At 36.2% G+C, this 25,305-nt stretch overlaps 1 protein-coding gene across 2 annotated transcripts in view; it reads right to left on the bottom strand.

Moving 5' to 3' along the window:
* Positions 1-361: 361 nt before the first annotated feature.
* The window catches only part of Rassf (Ras association family member), a 39,684-nt gene continuing 14,740 nt past the window's right edge, over positions 362-25,305 (bottom strand). The window contains exons 6-10 of one of the 2 annotated variants that reach the window (XM_053774172.2): positions 23,909-24,619; positions 21,593-21,785; positions 16,841-16,962; positions 13,363-13,460; positions 362-13,061 (exon numbers count right to left, since the gene is read on the bottom strand). In XM_053774172.2, the coding sequence (XP_053630147.1) occupies positions 13,004-13,061; positions 13,363-13,460; positions 16,841-16,962; positions 21,593-21,785; positions 23,909-24,619 (1,182 nt within the window). In that variant the 3' untranslated portion in view covers positions 362-13,003. The remainder of the gene's footprint in view (positions 13,062-13,362; positions 13,461-16,840; positions 16,963-21,592; positions 21,786-23,908; positions 24,620-25,305) is intronic. The other variant, XM_053774174.2, reaches the window with a different exon arrangement.

Here is a 25,305-nt window from a genome sequence, read left to right as displayed (position 1 = left end):
GGCATCTTGATGCTGAAGGGCTCTTGATGTAAGCAACTGCAGCTGCCCTCCACTTGCACCAAACTTGATTGCCTAACATTCCTCAGGCAAAGTACAACCCTACAGGTTAGCTCTTCTCATGAATATATTCACAGGGAAGAGCTAAACCCACATGGAAGTGGGTTATACACACCTGGGCATGAGAATTACTGTAAGAAAGATTGATTCAAGGGAATGGCAGATCCAATTCTTTTAATAAAGTCACCCTTTTCACTTGAGAAGTCTGAAGATAGAAAGCATAGGTGCATTTATGAGAATAGTAAATCTAATTTTATCTTGTTACATACATGCTCACTGAAGACTAGGAGATAAATATAATCACTCAGCTGCCTGCTTTATTCATATCATGCATATTAGATTTACAATTAAAATATTACATAAAAAAATATAAAAGATAATTAAAATAAGATTTAATAAAAGATTTATTTATAAATCCTGTAAATATAGTTTTGAAATGTGTAAATAAATTCTAAAGTACAATAACTTTTTATGTAAGTATTCTTTAATTCTGTAACTAAACTAAATCTTTACCATGTACTAAATCTAAAGATATGGAATATGATGTGTGGTTTAGGTATCTAAAAATCTGCCAAGATACATTTAGTTGATGACATTTAAATACTGTAGCTGACTAACAAAGACCAAAGTCTTTTATAACATTAGACAAAGAATATTTAAAAAGAGATATGAAAGTACAATTATAGTGTAGTAATATACTGTACACCAATATGAGTATTTTAAAGAATTTTGAAGTTGTAATATAGTTTACAGAAAACTCTTAAATTTAAATATAAACCTGAATATTTGGCTCATTTAACATATGCAGTACAATTTTACATTAAGGTGAGATTTGAGCATTTGTATTTGCAGTGAAGAAATGAAATGTGAAATTGGTAGTATTAAAAACTAGTTGATAATGGCTGACATCTACAAATACACGTATAATCAGTTGTACAAGTACACAACAAGCATTTAAGGAAAAATATGCTTTCAGACACTTAACAGTTCCAAAATCCCTGGGCAGTTAATTACGCATGATCACACTAAACTCTCGATTTAATACACTAATAGGGAAGGTGTGAGCAGCCAGTGATGCTGTGTCGAGATGAGATTGTTTTCCCATAATTTTAACAACGATCACTTCTGTAACCAATGGACGTTTTCTTTTGATTCCGAATCAAATAACTTGGTGGATTTTATTTGTATTTGAAAAGTTCGTTAAATTGAGGTCCATTAAATCGAGGGCTTACTGTAAGTTAGTGCAAAAATTACATGTTGCTGAACAGGAATGCACAACTGGTTGCCACCAAGCATTACAAATGTGGCACTTGATGTCTTAAAAAAAAAAGAAGAAGAAAAAAAAAAGAAACACTAATGCTTACTTGCGACACTGAATACAGTAGATCACCACCTTTTGAGCTTCCAGCTACTGCATTTCCTACACTTCACCATTCATATTTTATGTCCTATTTCTGTCTTTCTATTATGTAATAATTTAAGAGAATTTTAACATTAGTCAAACCGAATAGAATTCTTCAGTTTTTGCTCCAGTGCAAGTGGGATATTTCCCCTCCCATGCACCTCTGGCCTCTAATGTTTTACCCTAAACCAAACATCACTGTGGTGTTTATACCCACCCCCACCCATGCCACCACCAGTTGCCTCATGGACATTATTCTCCTGTGTTTATCATTCCATTTCCAATATTTTCATCACATTGTCTCACGTGGATATTAATTATGGCATCAAAAAGAATATCTAATGTTAGTTAAGGTGCTAAGAAGTTTAAGAATGAAACTAGTGAAAACGAAAGTTGCTTGAGACGCTCAAAGGTGGTTCAAATATGAAGATGGCAACTTTTGCCTTTGGTGTAAGAGAACCAACAATTCATTCAATTCAAGACAATGAGAGGATAAGAGCTTGTGTAACAAGTAACCATGACTAACCATGACCTGATGAAAAAATAGGAGGGTTCAATACAGTAACCCTTTCCACTGAGTCAAACCCATCGTGCATCAACAACCAGAATTTAAGATAGCAAATACAGCATTCACATTGTTTGGGTTCACTGGGTTAACTTAGGTTAAATTATCCTAATTTTATATAATGTGCTGAACACAATTTTTTTTTTTTTTTTTCAACAAACCGGCAGTATCCCACCAAGGCAGGGTGGCCCAAAAAGAAAAACCAAAGTTTCTCTTTTTAAATTTAGTAATTTATACGGGAGAAGGGGTTACTAGCCCCTGGCTCCCGGCATTTTAGTCGCCTCTTACAACACGCATGGCTTACGGAGGAAGAATTCTGTTCCACTTCCCCATAATATGTGCCCCCCCCCAAGACCACTGTAAAATAATTATTTTCTTATTTTTGCAAAATTAAGTTAAAAATACATGTTAGATTTTTTTGAAGTTTCAGGAACAAAATCCTTTTTTTTTTTTTTTAACAAATCAGCCGTCTCCCACCAAGCAGGGTGACCCAAAAAGAAAAACTTTCATCATTCAACACTTTCACCTCACTCACACACAATCACTGTCTTTGCAGAGGCGCTCCGATACGACAGTTTAGAATTCCCTCCAATCTGTTTATATATAGTTCCAATTTCAAGAATGTAACCCACACAAAAGGTGGTGGTCTACTATACCTTTCATTTGTTTCACTCAGTTTGCAAACTGTACTTAGGTTTCAGTCATTAATATTTGTTCAATGAAAAGGTTGTGTATCCCTGCTGTTGAACAATGAGAATCATTAACATTTTTCATTAGCCTCCACTTGTATCATATCTTTACAAATGTCTTGACATTACTGAAATGACAAGCTGGGGTAATATAAACATTTAAAGTTTCATAGTAAAGCTATTACTGTTAATGCCCAAAAAGAGTGGATACAATATAAATATTTATTATACTTCTTAAATGATTTACATCCAAACAGCCTTTAAACAGTACCAGTGAAACACTTGATAATTTTTTAAACACCATGTAAGATAAAAATGGCACTTCTGAGTCAACACATGGATTATCACACTACACTACAAGTTATTTTTTAGGGCTCTTGTCTGCTTTCATGTAGGCTAACAGTATAATACTACTTTTATTTAATGTGAAATTGTTTGTGCAGTTTTTTTTAAAGTAGAATACAATGCAGTTTCCTTACAAAAAAAACTCTTAAAATACAACTGTAATCTTCAGCATTAAATTAAAAAAGGTACATAGTGTTAAATTAAGCTACAGTACAAAGTGTTTGCTTGCATATAACTCAAATATAGCACTAAGATATCTAAGTTAAAACTAAAGATGCAATGACATCACTCCGACAACCCGCATTATAAAAATAGAGAGGAAATGAGCTATATTTTGATCCGGTCTGGGAACCTCTTCAGCACAGAGAAAATATTTAACTGCACTATGGAGGATCGCAGGGTAAGAAGTGAAATATCATATTCATTTTAGTTTTTCTATTTTGAAAATGTAGGTTTTGGCAGTGATTTTCTAGTATGAGAGTACATTTGAATATATATATATATTTCACAAAATACTGCTTCATTACACAAAACTCTTTAAACAGTTTCCACACATGAAACACTCATTGACAACACTTTTCTTAATGACTATTACCCAACAATTTGGTACATTATTCTGGTATTAAAGAGATCTTAATATACAACAATGTGTTTGCTTGCAGGATACATCAAGATAAAGCCTATTTACCTGAAATCTTGGAATAAGATTTTAAGACACATACTGTGTTTGCAGATAAAAGTATAACACATGAACTGTCCAAGTGCCAATTCCTTACTAATGAAGTCTATCATAATCACTTCTAAGATAAACCATCAATTACTGATAAGTGTTTCATAACAAATGATATTATGTAATACTATTCCAAAGTAGGCTCATTTTTCAAAAAGCCATGCTGTAATATTAAAAGATAATGTTAATATCTGAATTAGACTCCCTAATTAGCTCTGCCCTAAGGCACAAATACGTAGCATAAAAGAACTGTCATTGGGGTGTAGTATTGCCCACAAACTAAACAAGCACAGGCTTCTTGTCCATCCCAAGGCCAGTAAAGCCATTGAATAATGGAAAAATACTGGGAATGAACATGCAGAAGTACATCACGAATATATTTATGCCAAAGTTAAGGCTCATATAAGCAATATAAAAGGCAGTAAATAATCAAATTTATGGAATTATATAACAGAAATGTTAAGCAACATAATTAGAAAAAAGCACAAAGCATAGGTAGAGCTTTACAAGAATGTAGCAAAATCAATAGGTTCTGGTGGAATGTCAGAGTTAAAGGGAAGACAAAATGGGAACATCAATTTAACATGCATTCTTCTATATTGCACAAGTGCACAGCCATATATGTAGAAACAACAGCACATCATGACTTGAACGCAATAAACATTGAAAACAACAAAGAGCTTCGTGCTAACTATTTTGAGGAGTTTATTAGCAAAATAATTAAAATTTACATATTATATATGTAATATTGAAAATGTATTTAACAAAGAATTGGCTGAGCTGTGGTTAGATTATCTGGTAAACAACCAAAGGGTCCTGGGTTCGATCTCCAGGCAGGTCAAATCACCTTGCATGTGCTGTGTTACAGTAAATAGGTACCAGTGTGTTTGAGCAACCCACAACTGTTGACTTGTATCCTTAATTGAATAAGGCATTAATATGACTATCAGTTATATTATTGGAAGTTTAAATTCAATAAGCCACTAGTGTGAAGTAAGGGAAGGAAAACATACCAATATTTAAGAACTTTTTTGAAGTTCCTAGCACATTTATAATGCCCTCGTAAAAATGAACGGGGTCAAATTTTCTAGTGTCTGGTGAAGTCTGTAGTGTGGAATCACACTTCCCAGCATAAGGTAGTATGATGTCTGGCACTTCGTATCCCTTCAAAGGAAAGGGGTACTTGATGATGGTGAAATTATCAAAGAATTAAAGCTTACCCACTCCTTCGATCAAACCCAATTACCTCTTATACCACAGGCACTATTCCCTTTGAATCAAATCCATTTACCTCCTATACTACAGGAACTATGCCCTTTGAATCAAACCCGATTACCTCCAATGCCACAGGCACTATCCCCTTCTCTGAATCAAACCTGATTATTTCCTATGGCACAGGCACTATCCCCTTCTTTGAATCAAACCTGAATACCTCCTATGGGACAGGCACTATCCTTTTCTTTAAATCTAACCTGCTTACCTCCTATGGCACAGGTACTATCCCCTTTGAATTATATCTGATTACTTCCTATTCCCCAGCTACCACATGATCTCGAAGTTTAGTGTTTTACCATGAATATAATTAAAATACAGTACATTACTGCAAAATTCTAGCTAAATTACATATTACAGTTCCATACTTTGATAAAAACTGCTAAAAGCCTACCTACCATATCAATCTATACTCTATCATGCAACAAACTAATAATTTTAGTATGAGTGAAGACTTGTCATTACAGTACAACAAAACATTTAACACATTCTTGACAGCTGGCTGAAAGACAGACTTTTGAGACCTGGTCAGTAATCACTAAGGCCCAGATATGTGAAACCTTACCATACTTACAACTGGCATTTATCACTGTATTACTGGTCACACTTTCCTGCCTTATTTCTAACAGTTGTAACCCTTACTGGAATGCAATGCCCAAACTATGAAATGATTATATACATGATATTAATCGTATGCATTTAGCCTATCCTCAAGGTATGATGCATAAATAATGCTGCCTCCAATATATCTGAAAACGTTACACTTGACAGCTCTAGATACATACAAATATGATGTAGACCTTCATCTGCATTGAAAAAAAGGCAATATATGAAAATATCAGTCATATTTGGAAGTACCAAACATAATAATTAAGTAGATCAAAAGAAAAGAAACTTAATGGGGCACCATGGAAAGTTTAAGATGAGGATAGACTTAACAAATCACATTAACATTTTTACTAACTAGATATATGCATCCAGCAGTGCATCTGTCTGAGACTCATGGTCAGAGCTTATTGCATTCCCTATATTTTTTGCATAATCAAGTCTTTGATCTCTTTGGTCCTAAACAAAGTACATGAATTACTAAAGCTAGTGAGAGTTTTTGCAGATTACAAAATCTATCAAAAAAATCTATCTTTATTATATACCTTAAGTGCTTTTTTTTCTTTTTTTCTTTTTGTGCAGCACCTAATATACTAAGTGCAGCAAGGAAATGAGTACTAATTTCAGAAAAATTCAACAAATTCATTCTAATAGCTTCAATCTCTTACACAATATTCATCTTAATATTACTGAAATATGTGTATTTAGCAATGACCCATAATAAATGCAAAACAGTCAAACATCAAGGCAACATTTCATCACATAAAGCTTTTTCCCTGCTAAGCCATCTTGTACATTTCTGTAATACAGTATTTGTGTTGTGATATAATTTTAATTGTTAAGGCTCTCTCTGTTGTATTTAGTTGTCAACAACAATAGCCACAGTTAGAAAAGCAGACATACATACTTTCATTCCAATGATCCACTGAATACCTTTCAATATTCAATATTGTACCTGCTCCCACTTTACTCATTCTCTCCCCTATCCTACTCTTCTTAAAGAGGGCAAATCACAGTCTGATGCCTTGATAATGGTTCAGGACAACCTGCTTCATCTATTTTCATCTCCAATCTGTGGGTTAGTTGTGAACACTATTCTTATCTATCCTTTCCTATGCTAGCACATCCTCTTCTGCACTGACACTCACAATTCACTGTATCACAGTAATTCCTAAATTCATTTTATTCATTTTCCTCTCAAAACACAAGTCAGAGGAACCATTTATTTATTATTAATTTAAGAAATGACTTATTTAGGTATCTACCTTAGCCTAATTTCTCTTCACAGAGAAAGTTTTCTGGGTTTTGAACATTTTAAAATGCATCTAAACACATCTTAAAAAACCTAATTTTAAAACAAGTGATCGTAATCAAACGTGAAATAATTTTTCAACACAATGTTGATTTTGAATATTCAAAACCAATGTGTCTGAATACTGTAAGATGTTACAATATTCCCATTAATTCATGGCTCTATTTTTTTGACTAAATGCTTATGTATTAAAAATTTATTTCCTATATTCATTACATGGCTTTTCTGAAGCAATATCACCATCAAGTATTACAGGTACTCTCCTTATTACTCTCATAGTACTATGCAGTACTGTATCATAAGAGTAAGGTTATAATACTGACAAGTTGATGAGTAAGATGTGTGCAATACACGAGTATCCTTATTGACAGATGTTTCACCTATGCAACAGGCTTTCTTACTATAATACACAGACATGAAGATAGATCCTTATATACTGGAGCTAGTACTAGAGATGTAGCAGTTGAAGATATGGTCATAGGGGGGGGGGGGCATAAGTTGGGCCAGAGATTAGTAATGGAATTGTAGAAGATATTTTCTGTACCAAGATTTAATGTCATTACTGTGCCACATACGTATCATTAGACTGAAGGGACAATACCAACAAGCTGATGAATAAAACAGGTGCCAAACCTGGATAGGTTTACCAACAAGGCCTAATGTGAAGGTGAAATGCCTTTCAGTAAGAGTATCCAGGTGTTGTAAACAAGTCTTAGTCATCAACTTGCTAGTATTATACCACTGATTTAATGATAATTGTCTGAGAAAGCAACACCACAGGGTCTTGATACAACTTCTTGCTATATCCATGGCCCACCTTATGGGCCTAACCTTCCTCCACCAACAGGCTCTGCCACTTAACCACATGTTGAACTGCTGCATCTCTCCACTTCTTCCACTTGCTTCAGTATTACATTGATAAAACTTACAGTGCAGGTGAAACATCTCTCAATTAAGATACCCAGGTATTGCACATGTCTTATCATACAGAACATTACCTGTGTTTTACAGCACTCGCCAGTGAATTTAGCATGCTTAGTATGACTACTGCTTAAGTAAAGTAGTCACTATATTTTTTGAAATAAAGATTGGGTATGTTACAATACAAGTTGCCTAAGGAAGGAGGTCATTACAAACAGGTATGGTAACAACATGGAAAGATGCAAATTGGGAACAAATATATGCAGAAAGCTAAAGGTAACTGGAAGGAATAATTAAGAGGACTTGGCAAACATTGTGAAAGGGTAATAAACCTCAAAATGATGCAAACTAAAATAAATGGCACTATTACAATATGGCATGATTGAACTTTTTATTTTGCTGCATGACCCATACAGATTTAGCACACTTTTTATAGTAATAAATTATTTTTTTTAACAATACATTACAGTATTAACTATAATAGTGGCTACTAATAAACCTACTGGTATGTTTCAATATCTTGGCCTTTAGAAGAAAATTAAAGTGCTGAAATATTTTTTTGTAACACATTGGCCGTTTTCTACTAAGAATACAGAAAATTTTTGTGCACATATATATTTATATATATATATATATATATATGGGTGAGGGGCTTGGACTTCCAGCAAGTGTGTGTGTTAGATAGGAGTGAATGGAGACAAATGGTTTTTGAGACCTGACGAGCTGTTGGAGTGTGAGCAGGGTAATATTTAGTGAAGGGATTCAGGGATCTGAGCCCTAGAAATGGGAAGTACAATACCTGCACTTTAAAGGAGGTGTTTAGGATACTGGCAGTTGTATCTGAGCACCTCTGCAAAGACAGTGATTATGTATGAGTGATGGAGACAGTGTTGAATGATGATGAAAGTTTTTTTCTTTCTTTTTGGGTCACCCTGCCTCAGTGGGAAGCAGCTGACGTGTTAAAAAAAAAAAAAAATCCTGGCTTAGCCTAGATGCTCTACCATGTAGGCTAAGCAAGGACTCTTGCTGGAATATATACTGTATCAAATGATGCTGCTCCTACCAACCATGTTCAATCTCTTGCACATCAAATTTCTTACTCAGCAAAGAATAGAGGTAACATGCTTACTGAATACTGTACAATCTTTAATGGTCAAGTATATTAGAGAATATGATAAGTTTTTAGCTTATCCATGACTAATTGTTCCAAATACTACCTTATTATAAGAGTTAAGATAAATCTGTCAACTATCACCCGCTCAGTTTTTTGCTATTTTAATAAAGTGCTTCAAAGCCTTCCATGTTTTGTATGTTTGCAGGATGCTGGGAGTTACAATATGCATTATAATTCAACACAATACACCTGATGCATTATTCTCCTCCTGAATATACGAGGTGTTGCCCAGCAGAAAAGAATAAGCGCCACATTCAAACAATAGAGTAAAATGCATGCATGGGGAAGATTGGAGATGTGAAGCTTAAGTTACCATACTTTGTTTTGGGGTTCTGAGCCTAACTTACATTACAACAAACAGACAAAACATTAAGGAAACTACCTGTTCACTAACCCAGATTTTGGCCGTGACTGCACTTATTTTCTATTACTACACAACACCTCATATATATATATATATAAGCATTTCTTTGATTTCCTAAATTCACTCAAGAAAGCTCACTATGCTGAGTGAAACACTGTGTAGCTCCATAAACAAAAGTTCCTGCTTATCAAGTTGCTTTTATCACTTCTTATTGGCTGTTGCCACAATTTCACAAATCCACATTTGTTTATTAGTGACCATTCTGACAAAACAATTTGAGCAATAGTTTGAAACCCAAGGTTTATGTATGAATTAAAATATGCTAAGTCATGCATAAAGTATACTAACTCTTCCCCTCAAGGTGCCTTGAAGCTAATGAAGGAACACTTGATACAGGGAACTGGACTTAACCTTCCCTTCCTTGGATCAAACCTGAAGGCCTTTCATTCCTCAGGTACTATATGATCCTTATTGGTTTAGCATTTTCCACAATTTAAAAGAAAAAATGGACCCACTTTTGGCTATGTCAATATGATATCCTCACTATTAACCTATGACATTTTGGTCCAACTTGACCCATTACCTAGTCACATACACTCATGAAGGGAAGGAAGCAAGAATATATATATTTATGAGATGGGGGGCAGGGCTGGGAGTAGTAGGACAAGTAGAGGTAGTAGTATAATTTTAGAAGTAGAGGTACTGGTAGTAGTAGCAGTAGTAATACAAATAGTGTAACAGTGGCATAGTGGCATTGTTGCAATACATGTACTTATACTACTAATACTACTACTACTACTACCACCACCACTACCTCTACCAATACTTCTACAATTATACTATACAGTAGTACCTTGGTACTCGAACAGCTCCCAACTCAAACAATTCAGTATTCAAACACTTTGTCCGGTAAAAAAAATTGCTCGGTAGTCAATTGTTTGCTCGGCACTTGACCAAATATGTGCGTCTGTCTCCCTGCAGCTGTCACTTAGTGCAAAACTCCGCTGAACTTCGCTGTAAACTATTTCATGTTTCTTCGCATTTTTAGTGTTTTTATATTATTTGTATAAATAAGTCACCATAGGGCCTAAGAGGGTTAGTGATAACAGCCAGCCAAAAAGAAAATTGGTTAAGAGTCACAACAGAGATGAAAAATTGTTATTAATTATTCCTTATGGGAAAAACTAGTTAGGTACTTGAATAGATCGGCACTCGATTAGCCTTCTGGAATGAGTTAAGTTCGAGTACCAAGGTACAGTGGACCCCCGGTTAACGATATTTTTTCACTCCAGAAGTATGTTCAGGTGCCAGTACTGACCGAATTTGTTCCCATAAGAAATATTGTGAAGTAGATTAGTCCATTTCAGACCCCCAAACATACACGTACAAACGCACTTACATAAATACACTTACATAATTGGTCACATTCGGAGGTAATCGTTATGCGGGGGTCCACTGTACTACTGTAACTGCTACCACCTCTTGTCTTCCTACTACTCTTGGCCCCACCCCCCCCTCTCATATATATATAATGACTCCCTTCCCTTCATGCTTCTGTGTGACTAGTTAATGGTCCAAGTCAGAGTGAAGCATCATCATGTGTTTCATTCTCCTATGTGTAGGTTTATCTGTGTACTGTTCCAGTCACGGTGTTTTGCCTATTTATTCTTTATATCCTCACTAAGTTAGAAACATTGAAAAACTACTATCATGAAAGAATGATTATGTTATTATGTGTGATTATTAATGATACCTTTTACTCTACAGGGCCTTTAAAGTAGATAAGCAGCATGGTAAACCACAATTAAGCCATAAGATGAACTGAAAATAAATCAAGCATGGCTAGTGTATAATTCAGACATGACTCTACATGCAGGTAAAGTACATACAATTTTACACACAGTGTGGTGTTAAAGTATTCACTGTTAATTCTTTGGCACAGTAACTTCAGGCTACAGAAGTAATATGCACACATACCTCACTTCAGTTTTAGTTATTTCCACATATCTAATGTTTCTTTGCTTTTCTGTGTTAGCTAATCTCATTCGAGTATCTAAGAAGCCTTTTTGCATAAATTTTTAAGAAAGCACCACAATTCTTTCATAGAATAACTACATACTACATACATTGCACAAAATTAAAAAAAAAAAAAGGCACTATTAACTTTGCATTCCTATAAATTACTTCAAGCCTGCATTTCTTTAACTTAGTGTTTAAAAGATGAAAATTATGCCTACAGTCTCTTGCAAAACAAGGAATATATTATCAATACTTATGACTGATGTACTGTATCATATAATTTTTTAAATATTTTCTTCAGCATCATTCATAAATCAAGGGCTTTAGCATCAGTCCCCAAGAGCGTGATTAAAATTCATAACAATCATAATTATCAATTCATTATTGTACACACAAACTACAGGGTATTTCACACACAGAAGGCCCCAAGATCGTATTTCCGTAGTTGCAACCATCTTGTTTGTGTATTATGTCTTCAGCAAACGATAAATCGGGTCCTACAGGTAGGAAGTCCTGAGTTATCATTTACTACAGACATAATATACAAACAAGACGGTTGCAACTATGGGAGTACCGACTCGGAGCCTCCTACGAGTGAAACACCTTGTATTTGGAGCACAGTGTATGCTCCAAACCAGTAGGTCCCTCAGTACCTAAGTCTCAGACAACACGAGATGTTGTGGCATCCACAGTCTGAAGTAGCTCGTGTTCCTATGTTAAAAAGTTAACCTCACATTATATGAAGCTGCAGATAGCTCTTTAAGTAATTAGTTTTAATGTTTTGAAAATTTTTTGAGCTATGTTATTTACACATTATTGTAGCCATTCACCAGTGCTACTAAACTTTTAAGAGCTGTCTCAGGCCAAACCTCCATTAACACTGGAGCAATACAAAGTTGATAGTAGCACATGTTACTTTATTATTAAAATGCCTTTATGAGGGTACACCATACCTATATAAGAATACAGTGCCTTTGGAATGTAATTCTGATTCATACTTGTGCAGTATAATGATCCCAATGGTACTGATAACTAACTTCTGGATACATAACACCCCTCTACAAACCTGTGTATTGCAATATATCATGGAAGAATTAAGATATTATTGCACTTGCAGATTGTAAAACAAATTCAAGTGTGAAGCTTCTCCACCTGCACACGCACACACACACACAGGCATGCATACATGCACACACACAAGGAGACAATGAACCTAGTAGTGACCAGTGAAGATGGGACCAGGAGCTGAGACTCGACCCCTGCAACCACATACAGGTGAGCACGCACACACATGCACACAAACACATACACACAACAACAAAAATAAATAAAAAGAGTCTCTTGGTCTATCAAGGCAAATCACTACTTACCTTAAATGTGAGAGTTTTACTCTGTTGCAGATCTGAGCTTCTAAGTCCTTAATTATTATCAGCAGCCAAATAATTTTTGCTATTAAAGTGCAATAATCTGCTCTAAACAAACTTTCATCTTTTGTTGGCATACTGCAAATACAACATTATACAGGGACATTATCAGATCTACTAAATTCATACACCACGCAATTCCTTCATTCTTCGTTGGATGTAAAATGCCATGTCTTCATACCTGCAATAAGAGGAATCATACAGTAAACTACTCTACCCAATTAATAAAAGTAAGTTCCTAATTTTATACATAAAAAACAAAGTTTTTTATCATATTTTTCATCTTCAGTGCTGTAATATACAAATGCAAAAGTGATGGGAATCTGACTGGTCCAAGGCCAGGCTCCGTGAGTAAAAAAAAAACTCTCAGAACTCATCAAAGGTGCCGTCTACTTTGGGACGCCCTGACTGAGCAGGATGTGACCGTTGAGTTAAAAAAAAAAAATAAGTTCTGGAAAAAGTACATGGGAGGTTCAACTCACTTTTGCTTAACAGCAAGAATTTGCCGCAGTTCTTCTTGCTCGTACTGTCGAAGGATGGCACGACATTCGGCCAGGCTCAAGTTAAGGAACTGTGCCACCTGAAGTAAATTTTATGCAAATAAGTATATAATTAATGTTACACTACATTTTATTTTCAATGCTCCTCATAATTATTAGAACATTCATGCCACATTTATACAATAGTTTTTGTTAGTACAGTGGACCCTCGACCAACAATGGCATCGACTAACGATAAAATCGGGTAACGGTGAGTTTTTGTGTAAAAATATTGGCTCGACCAACGATGAAAAACTCGGGTAAGGACATTCGTCCCAAACGCGTCCGCCTGTCTGTCCAGCCTGAGTGCTTCAGCTGCCCTGCCTTCAGCTAGTGTGCCATTGTTTACAGGCCAGGGCAGACGGTTCTACGCATACATTCAATACATTTTGTATTATTCCATTGCTTTTAGTGCTTGTAAATGCTAAATAAGCCACCATGGGCCCAAAGAAAGCTTCTAGTGCCAACCCTGTGGTAAAAAGGGTGAGAAATACTATCGTACCACGATCAGCTGCTGCTGCACCACCGTCAGCTGTTGCTGCACCACCATCAGCTGCTGCTGTACCACTGTCAACTGTACTACTCGAATATATGGAGTGTGTGTTGTTGGTGTGGCTTAATGAGAAACAATTAACCCCAGAGGGTTAGCCACCCAGGATAACCCAAGAAAGTCAGTGCGTCATCGAGGACTGTCTCAACTTATTTCCATTGGGGCCCTTAACCCTTTCAGGGTCCGTCCCGTAGATCTACGGCTTTACGTTCAGGGTCCAAACCGTAGATATACGCCATGAGCTCAGCTCACTCTGATAAACTGTGAGTGGTACATTTGGGCCTAGATATGAGAGAATACATCTATGTGGTATGTGTGCACCACATAAAACAGATCCTGAAGCACACTGTGTATAATGAGAGAAAAAAAATGAAATCATGATTTTTCGATTAAAACAGCAACTTTGCAGTGTTTTTTCGTATGTTTTTTATAGTTGTATTTGCGATTTCTTGGTCTCATTTGATAGAATGGAAGACATATTACAGAAATAGAGGTGATTTTGATTGGTTTTAGCACTGGAAATGGCTTGAAACTGAGCTCAAAGTAGCAGAAATGTTAAATTTTTGCCGATATTCAAGAGTAAACAAACGACCTCACACGTCTAATACACATCAGCTGGTGGGTCTAATATACATTCACAAATATGGTGATGATATTTATACAATTATTACAGTATTGCATAACAGTAAATCTTCTATTTTTTGGTGTGAATAAAAATTCATTATGTGAATAAAAAATCAAAATGGAATTTATTTGTAAAGCCTCAAAACATAACTAATGAACAGAGGAAATGTTAGTTTAGTGCCAGGAATGCTTAAATTGTTCATTCTGGACCCTATTTTGAAATTGGAATATTTTGAACTTTGTGTTAAATTGGCCAAATTAACAATTTCTGATCACTTTATTTTGTAGTTGAAACAGTTGACTTGGCGATTTCTTGTGCTCAATCGATAGAATAGAAGTAATACTAGTGAAATAGCTAAGAATTTGGTTGACTGGAATAATGTAATTGGCCTAAAATGGGAGTCAAAGTCGGCAAAATCGCCGATTCGTAAATATCGCTGACACATCAAAATTCGCGAGAGCATAATTTCGTCAATTTTCCACCAAATTTCGTACTTTTTGTTTTATTACCTTCACAAAAAGATTCTCTACGATTTCATAAGAAAAAATAACAAATTTTTTTTTTGAAAATTCTTGGACACTGGTGCGTGACTCCAGATTTGGGCCTTGGACCCTGAAAGGGTTAATCTTGTTCCCCAGGATGCGACCCACACTGGTTGACTAACACCCAGGTGAACAGGCAAAAATGACTGGAACTAGTGCTCATATTGGCGAATTTAAGGCCAGCAAAAGTTGGTTTGAGAGATTTAAGAATCATAGTGGTATACACAGTGTGACAAGGCATGGTAAAGCTGAAAAATTCCAACCCCAACAAGTGTTCAATTGTGATGAAACAGGCCTGTTCTGGAAGAAAATGCCAAACAGGACCTACATTACTCAGAAGGAAAGGCACTCCCAGGACACAAGCCTATGAAAGACAGGCTAACTCTCATGTTTTGTTGTAATGCTAGTGGGGATTGCAAAGTGAAGCCTTTACTCATGTATCACTCTGAAAATGCCAGAGTGTTCAAGAAAAACAGTGTCTCATCAATACTCTTCAATAAAGGTAAGTGTCATTTTTAGTATTTATTTATGTATTTATTGTGCATGTCTCATTGTTTTCTTTGTAGGGAAATGTATATTTCATGTAAAAATATTTTTTTTTTTTAATACTTTTGGCTGTCTGGAATGGATTAACTGGATTTCCATTATTTCTTATGGGGAAAATTAATTCGGCTAACGACAAATTCGGCTAAGGACAAGCTCTCTGGAACGGATTAAAATTGTTGGTCAAGTGTCCACTGTATTACAGTACATAGGAAACGTACATAAACTAATCTTAACCCTTAAACTGTCCAAATGTAGATCTACGTTTATGTGCATACCGCTCCGACTTTAATTTTCCCCATTTGAAAGCATGTAAAAAAACGTAGGTCTAAGTTCAGAGCGCTATGTGAGCGAACATAGATCTATGTTTGGACAGTTTAGGGGTTAATGCTTCAGCTCCTTGTAATAAACCTAATTACCTGCCGTTTCCCCTATATTGCATGACCACTGCAAGTTAAGCGCTACCCTAAGAATAAAATAATAAATGCACGAATATAAGGGGTAAATTCTTCACTAACGAGACTCAAGACATTGTAATATACTTTTAAACAAACACTTATCCATACAGAAGAATTTTAAACATAAGAAAAGCTTGGGGATAATTCATGGCCAACAAAAATAATACAATTCTGCCTTTGTTACACTTCTTTGAAAAAAAAAAAAAAAAAATATTGCAAGGATATACCTAAAATCAACTTGTAACACTGTACGTATTTCTACTTTATAAATATTAACCTGACAAGAGCAGGGTAATGTTTGTATATTTATAAACAAGCGATAAGCCTGTATGGGTCATGCTGAGTAGCAGGGTTAATAATTTGGTAACATGGATATTCAAAAAATCCTATGCAAATAACCTCTCATAGATGTGATATACAGTGTTATGTTTCACTGTCATAATATTCATTACTAGCTATTATTATTATTACTGATGGGGAAGTGCCAAGCCATAGGGATCGTACAATACCTGGGGAATGGGAGGTAATTACATCTGATCCAAGGGAAAGGTAATTTCAATTCCTGGGATGAATAGCCCTTCACTAGCCTCAAGGCACCACCACTGAAGAGTCAGGTATTTGTCAGTGAGTTTATGTGACATTCACTGATTAGAAGTGATATCACTCACTAACTTTCAGTTCTGACACAACATCTTTTACAGACCTGGGGAGAAATCTCCTCTGTTTGCTGTGCATCCACAATGAATACACGTGCCACATCTTCATGAGGTCCCAGCATCACACGTGTTATCAGGGGATATTCGTCGTCTCGAATTCTTCGTCTCTCTAAAACAAAAAGTCCCACTTTATGAGGCAAGTGGTCCTTGGTGTGATCCATATTATTATTTGTAAGTACAGTACTTAAATGTTCATATGTATATCACTTCTCCATAGGGAAGTGGAACAGAATTCTTCCTCTTTAAAACCCTTTCAGGGTTTCGGCCATACTAGTACGGCTTACGCACCAGTGTCCATGACGTACTAGTATGCCTAAATTCTAGCACCCTCAAATCTAGTGAGAGAAAGCTGGTAGGCCTACATATGAAAGAATGGGTCTATGTGGTCAGTGTGCGCAGTATAAAAAAAATCCTGCAGCACACAGTGCATAATGAGAAAAAAAAACTTCGACCGTGTTTTTGGATTAAAACAGTGACTTTGCACTGTATTTTCGTATGGCATTTATTGTTGTATTCTAGTTTTCCTGTCTCATTTTATAGAATGGAAGATATATTACAGAAATTGAGAGGATTTTGACTGGTTTTACAATGAAAAGTAGCTTGAAATTGAGCTCAAAGTAGCAGAAATGTTCGATTTTTACCAAAGTTCAAAAGTAAACAAATCATGCTATGCGTCCAATACACGTCAACTGGTGAGTCTAATATTCTTTCACAAGTGTGCTGATATTATTGATACTATTTCTAAACTAATGCAGTAGTCTGCATAACAGTAAATCTTCTATTTTTTTGTGAGAATAAAAATTCAAAGTGAAAAGCAAAAGAATGTAAGAGGGGCGTGGGGACGTGACCAATGAGCAGAGGAAATGTTATTTTAGTGCCAGGAATGTCTTTCTTGTTTATTCTGGGCCCTATTCGGAAATTGTCATCTTTTGAAATTTGTGTGAGATTGGCAAAATTGCTAAATTCTGACCACTGTATTGGATAGTTGAAATCGGTAAATGGGTGGTTTCTTGTACTCATTCGATAGAAAAAATGGAGTTCTAGCGAAATAGTTATGATTTTTGTCAACTAGTACACTGGAATTGGCCGAAAATAGGGCTCAAAGTGGGCAAAATCACCGATGCGTAAACATCATCGAGACCGCTAACTTCACGAGAGCATAATTCCCTAAGTTTTTCATCAAATTTCATACTTTTGGTGTCATTATGATCGGGAAAAGATTCTCTATCTTTTCATAAGAAAAAATAATTTTTTTTTTTAAATTTGGGGGACCCTGAGAACAAGTCTTGGAGAGGGCCTGTGGACCCTGAAAGGGTTAAGCCATGAGTGTTGTAAGAGGCGACTAAAATGCCATGAGCAAGGGACTAGTAATCCCTTCTCCTGTATAAAATACTAAATGTAAAAAAGAGAAACTTTCGTTTTTCTTTTTGGGTCACCCTGCCTCGGTGGGATACAGCTAATTTGTTGAAAAAAAAAAAAAAGTATATCACTAACTACAGCAAGGAACAATGGAATGCCCATGTTTTTAACTTCCTTGTTGATCCACAGACTTACTTTTGACTTGTTATTCAGTCAAAAGTATCTCAGTCCTCCTCACTCCAAACAGAAAATTTCTTGCACTGTTTTATCATTTACATTCAACGATACATATCTGAAAACATTCTATCTCTAGTACCTTTCATTTCAACAACTTCCTGCTTTCACTTATAAAACACAGATCAATATTAGTTATATAATGATCTTTTATTACTACACACATCATTTTTCTTGTTCTTATTTTTTCTTTTACTTTATTAGCCATCTCTCACCAAGATAGGGCAACTCAAAACAGGAAACATCACTTATTCATTCGCTGTTATGTGTACTGACATCACAATTCTGACGAGTCCCCAACTAGAGCATCTTCCACACTGCTTCCCTATCCACCTTATAGAATGCTTTTTCTAGATCCATAAATGCAATAAACAGCTCCTTATCCTTATTTATAAAATTCTTATTTATATGCTGTCATGTAAACTCTTGGTCTACACATCCCTTGCCCTTCCTAAACCCTCCTTGTCCCTCTGTAATCCTACTTTGTGGAAATAAATGGTATAAAATACCGACACAATGGAAATATAAACACATATGCACTATAATGTGATCCTTTATTGACTACGTTTCGCCCACACAGTGGGCTTTTTTAAGTCACAAACAGAACTACCTGGGGTGGAAGGAACGCGAGTATTTATAGTCAGGTTCAGAGTGCTGAGGTCAGGTGGAGAATGCTGCATCTGATGATGTACCGAGTGAGGTTATAGAGTCTAAAATCTTGGGTAGCTTGGAAAGGAGATTGGACAAGTTTGTGAGCAGACCTTCTACAGTGTTCTTATGTGGGATAGCGATGAAGAAGCTTCTTGGCAAGTGGTTCAGCTATGTTATAGAAGCCACTATTCTGGTTGAAGTCCTCCCCACCAACTCCATTGCCAAACACGTTTCCAACATCTTTTCCAATACCTCATTTCAAGTATCTACCTCCACAACCACGACCATCAAGGACATTACCAGTGATAGACAGGACAAGCTTCCACCCTCTGCAGGGGTATACATAATCCCTTGTAATGACTGCAACAAGTTATACGTTGGTGAAACATCAAGGGACCTCCAAACACGTATTTCAGAACACCAATACGCAAGCAGGTCTGACGACACAAGGAATGCCTGCGTACAACACCGTAATTCACACAACCACTTGATAAACTACAGAAACTCAAGACTTATCGCCACAGAAGACAACACTCAATACCGAAGAATCCTGGAATCATCACTTATTTCTATATCCGACAACTTCAACCAGAATAGTGGCTTCTATAACATAGCTGAACCACTTGCCAAGAAGCTTCTTCATCGCTATCCCACATAAGAACACTGTAGAAGGTCTGCTCACAAACTTGTCCAATCTCCTTTCCAAGCTACCCAAGATTTTAGACTCTATAACCTCACTCGGTACATCATCAGATGCAGCATTCTCCACCTGACCTCAGCACTCTGAACCTGACTATAAATACTCGCGTTCCTTCCACCCCAGGTAGTTCTGTTTGTGACTTGAAAAAGCCCACTGTGTGGGCGAAACGTAGTCAATAAAGGATCACATTATACTGCATATGTGTTTATATTTCCAATCCTACTTTGTCTTACCCTTACCTCTTTCATTAATGTTACCATGCACTTTACCCATATACTCAACAGGCTTATTCACCTATAATTTCTTACACAATCTCCTTTGTCCCCTTTTTCCTTGTATGTACAAAGGAACTATATGTGCTCCCTGCCAGTCCTTAGTAACTTTTCCTGTTACACTTTAAATATCTCAGTCTTAATAACATCTGTTTATTCCCCTTTCATGCCACCCACTGCATCAAGCACTATACCTCACATCCACTTATGGATCCTCCATACTCTTATAAGATGTTATTCCTGCCTGCCCAATACATGAAGTCACCTCCTCCCTTTCATAATAAGTATTCAACAATTCACCGAAATATTCTTTCTGCCTTTCCAGTACCACCACCTCCCCATCCAGCATCTTTCTATTCCATTATTAACTGCCAAATCTATTTGCTTCTCAGGCTTTCTGGCTTCATTAATCTCTCTCCATCACTGTTCCTTCTCACCAAAAACCTACTGATTAGGACTTATCTAATTTCATTGGCTCACCATTCTTAACTTCTTTTCCTCATATAATTTCTAAACTGTAAAAACTTCTCATGGCTTACTATTTCTAAATCCTTCCGTATAAATTACTGTGTGTAAAAAGAAAAAAAAAATCACACTTTTCTTCTTTTTCGTGTCACCCTGACTCGGTGGGAGATAGCTGGTATGCTGAAAAAAAAAAAAAACTAATTCTCCCACTTTACCTTGTCATTCCACCAATCACTCCTCTTCCCACCATTATGTGAAGAGCTTAATCTGTTACTATAATTCAGTGCAAGGAATGGCAGATACTCGCTCCTCTGTCTGCTAATCACAAAAAACACACTATTAAAATCAGGCTTCTACCATCTTTGGATAAAAACTGAATACCACATTGAAAAAAAATCAGGATGGAATCCAGTTGTTAGCTATATAATATTATTACTACTACTGGCCTGTCTTAAAGAGTGAAACCTGTGTGAGGTCTATCACTGGAAACTTACCACTGGTTTAGTGCCTCCTGCTTAATCTAATGATACTACTACTACTACTACCACTGTAAAATGCTGAATAAAGAGGGAGATGTGACAGATGAGAATATAGAAAATCCTTGATTTAATGTACTAATGGGGGAGCAAGTGGCCAGCAATGGCATTTGTGGTGGAATGAGATGAGACTGTTTTGACTTTGATCATAACAATAACAATAATTCTGTAATCAAAGGACTGTCTGTTATTTCCAAAACAAGTGATCCAACAGATTTTGTCTTGTATTCCCAAAGTCTGTTACATCAAGGATTTATTGTATTTTAAGAAATTGGTTAAAACAGATCAAACAGAGGCCGAAATTTCATGTTTAGGATGAGAAACAATGAGAACTATTAAAATAACTGAAGATCCATGAGTGAATGTGATGGAAGTGAAAGCAGTAGTAGAAAAAATCTAACAGCTGGAAAAAGAAGATGCTTGCGATAAAACTTCCAGTATTCACTTACACTTTTAATAAACAAAAAAGGCAAGTCACATATATGAAGAACCTCAACAATTTATGAATATGCCACTTCTTACCTCCATTGTCTTTAATCACAAACAGGGCGAAGTTTCGTGTTGACATTTCCACTCGGTACTTCTCCAACAGCATGTTGAGAACTTCCTCTGCTGTAACTAAGGATGTGACCCACACACTACATGGCGACCCATGGGGAGGGGTGAAGGAGCTTGTCTCTCTTAAATAGAAGTGGCCATTGATGGAGCACCGTCTCTGTCAATGACATGGGAAATTAATAACCCATGTAAACTAAAGTACCAAACTTTCATGAATGTAACAAACTGTATAAAGTTGTCATGTGAATTTGCCCCTAGGTTAGCTAGGTGGCATCCTCATACCATGCCAATATTAAAGGTTAAGGATGCCACCTGGCTAATCCTGGTTCAAGTCCAAATGATGCTATGTTTGTACCTAATAATTCATGTAATAAAGTCTCTGATTTTTCTTTTTAATTTCTTAATGTCATTTATATAAACTTCTTTTGTAATTGTAGTACTTCATAAATCTTCTTCTTTTCTTTCAACACACTGGCCGTATCCCACCAAGGCGGGGTGGCCCAAAAAGAAAAACGAAAGTTTCTCTTTTTAAATTTAGTAATTTATACAGGAGAAGGGGTTACTAGCCTCTTGCTCCCGGCATTTTAGTCGCCTCTTACAACATGCATGGCTTATGGAGGAAGAATTCTGTTCCACTTCCCCATGGAGATAAGAGGAAAGAAACAAGAACAAGAACTAGAAAGAAAATAGAAGAAAAATCAGAGGGGTGTGTATATATATGCTTGTACATGTATGTGTAGTGTGACCTAAGTGTAAGTAGAAGTGGAAAGACGTACCTGAAATCCTGCGTGTTTATGAGACAGACAAAAGACACCAGCAATCCCACCATCATGTAAAACAATTACAGGTTTCCATTTTACACTCACTTGGCAGGACAGTAGTACCCCCCTGGGTGGTTGCTGTCTACCAACCTACTACCTTAATACTTCATAAATATAATGTGTTATTTCCTACAATCAAAAGCCAAGTGAATAGTAATTTTAAACCATACACCATGTAAATCAAGGAGACCTTTTATAAACATAACTGAGCACCTCTGCAAAGACAATGATCATGTATGAGTGATGGTGAAAATGATGAATGATGATTAAAGTTTTTTCTTTCTTTCTGGGTCACCCTGCTTTGGTGGGAAACGGCTGACATTTTAAAAAAAGAAAAAAAAATCAGTGATGAAATTAATAAGTGACTTGTGATCACTGAAAGGTGCCATAATGTAACTGAAGCTATGGAAATAAAATCATCAATTGGGACAAAGAATATTTCCTTTCACTTTTTCCTATGACAGTATTTACATGTGTTACCAAAGCTACATGATTTATGAGTTTATAAATAAAGAATTCCTAGGTAGTAGGTTGGTAGATTAGCAACCACCCAGGGAGGTACTACTGTCCTGCCAAGTGAGTGTGAAATGGAAACCTGTAATTGTTTTACACGATGGTAAGATTGCTCGTACTTCAACTGTCTCACAAGCACGCAAGACATCAGGTACATCTTGCTACTTTTACTTACATTTATGCCACACCACATATGCATGTACATGCATAAATATATACACACACATCTGGGTTTTCTTCTATTTTCTTAATAGCTCTTGTTCTTCTTTATTTCCTCTTATCTCCATGGGGAAGTGGAAAAGAATTCTTCCTCCATGAGCCATGCATGTTGTAGGAGGTGACTAAAATCCCAGAGGCAAGGGGCAAGTGGTTCCTTCTCCAGTATAAATTACTAAATCTGAGAAGAAAAACTTTCATTTTTCTTTTTCAAATCACCCTGCCTTGGTGGGATATGGCTGGTTTGTTGAAAAAAAAAATGTGAAAATGCTCATTTTATCAAGAAGAACTTGAACCTACATCAAAGTGAAAATGAATAGGACAATGGTGACAACAGCACATGAGAATGGAAGTTTGTAACAATAAGAAATAAAATAGAAAACAGTAGCTTATGAGAGGTTTTTACAAAGCAGAAGTAATATAAGAAGGGCAGAGTATATGGAGAGTAAAAGAAAGGTGAAGAGAGTGGTGAGAGAGTGCAAAAGGAGAGCAAATGATAGCGGGAGAGGCACTGTCAAGAAATTTTGCTGATAATAAGAAAAAATTTTGGAGATAAAAAAAATTTTTACCCCACAGGTACATCAAAATACTGGAGAAATACTTATACTGCATTTTTTACATTATCAATATTTTTATTTAAAATTTCTATGCAACAGAAGTGTCAGATATACAGTAGAGGATATATCACAAGAACAAATCACATTATTATAATTATTCATCTGATGCCTACCTTTAGCTTGGTCTTATCCATCCGTCTGCCTGGCCTCCTCCTAATTGCTGTACTTCCTGTCTTCATAGCCACCCTTCTTGAAGGTGTGTGATCATCAATGCTAGTATTAATTTCCACTGATTCTTTATTTTCTAGCACAGGTGTATTGCTGTTTTCATTATCAAGAACAGATTCATAATTTGGATATGAAGAATTGTTGTTGAGCATAACTTCTGGAGAGGAGTTTTTGCTTTTGGCATTGTTACGGGAGATAACATCACTCTGCAACCCAGAGTGAAGTGAACTGTCCTCTCTCATAGTAACATGCATCATACCATTTGATGGGTTTGAGGAGTTTCCACACTCTGCATCTAATATGGCATTCATGTTACGACATGTCTTATAGTCAGTATTCTTCCACATATCTCCATCATCATCATCCTCATCCTCCAACTCAGTTGAATTTTCTTTAGGTGTCTGATCCTTCAACTCTGTCCCACCCAAAATCCTACTACTGGCAGGTGTCCCATCATCTCTTGAAAGTGTTGCATCGGCTGATGTTCCAGGGATGAAAGGATTAACACTGTCTCTCTCCCTTAACCCTTGCTCACTAGGAAATATACAGGATACCGTGTTTCTTATTACAGTGGCTGATTTAGGAGTTTGTGGAGAGCTCGGAGACTGAGGAGTTCGCCAACCATTTAGACAATCATCGCGCCAAAGGGTCTGTTCCTTGGGAGCAATAATTAAGAAATACTGTAATAGAATATTTTCAAGTCTTTGAACATGTCTTAAAAATCTGAATGCATATTCAGTACAGTAGTCCATGGAGTTACAATGAGATGGAGTTATGATAATTCTGAGTTATGATTTACCCTCATAAATGAATTCAGTATTGAGCTGCAATGAAAAATTTGAGATATGATATGCATTTGTGACTTAATTACACTATTTTCGTGTTACGAAGTTATCATGGCCCCTAATGTGTGCAGCAAACTTGTAATTTTTCTGAAGATCAAACAAAAAATGGTGAAAAGATCTGATGAAACAATTAGAACTAGTGCATGAATATGGCTTTCCACAACCATCCCTACTATTATCAGGCAAAAACACAAATCTAGAAAGACTGTTGTTATGGTGGCTAAGAGAGAAAATGAAGGGAGATACAATGCCTGCAAGTGATATGTGAGCAAGGTACAGTAAAAGTTGCACTTCCAGGGATCTTGGAATGAACTGCCACAAAACCACATAATTTGGGGTTTGAGCTATGATAGTTTGGAGGTATAATATGTCTTGTAGAACAAATTAATACCCTAACTCTAGGGACCACTGTATGTCAAAAAAACACACAGTAAAACTTTAGTATACACAACACATTTTCTATCAAATAAGATACATCTGCATCAGACACAAACTAA

Source organism: Cherax quadricarinatus, chromosome 7 (assembly GCF_038502225.1).
Source record: "Cherax quadricarinatus isolate ZL_2023a chromosome 7, ASM3850222v1, whole genome shotgun sequence".
NCBI lineage: Eukaryota > Metazoa > Arthropoda > Malacostraca > Decapoda > Parastacidae > Cherax > Cherax quadricarinatus.
This window is presented reverse-complemented; position numbering and strand designations above follow the sequence as displayed.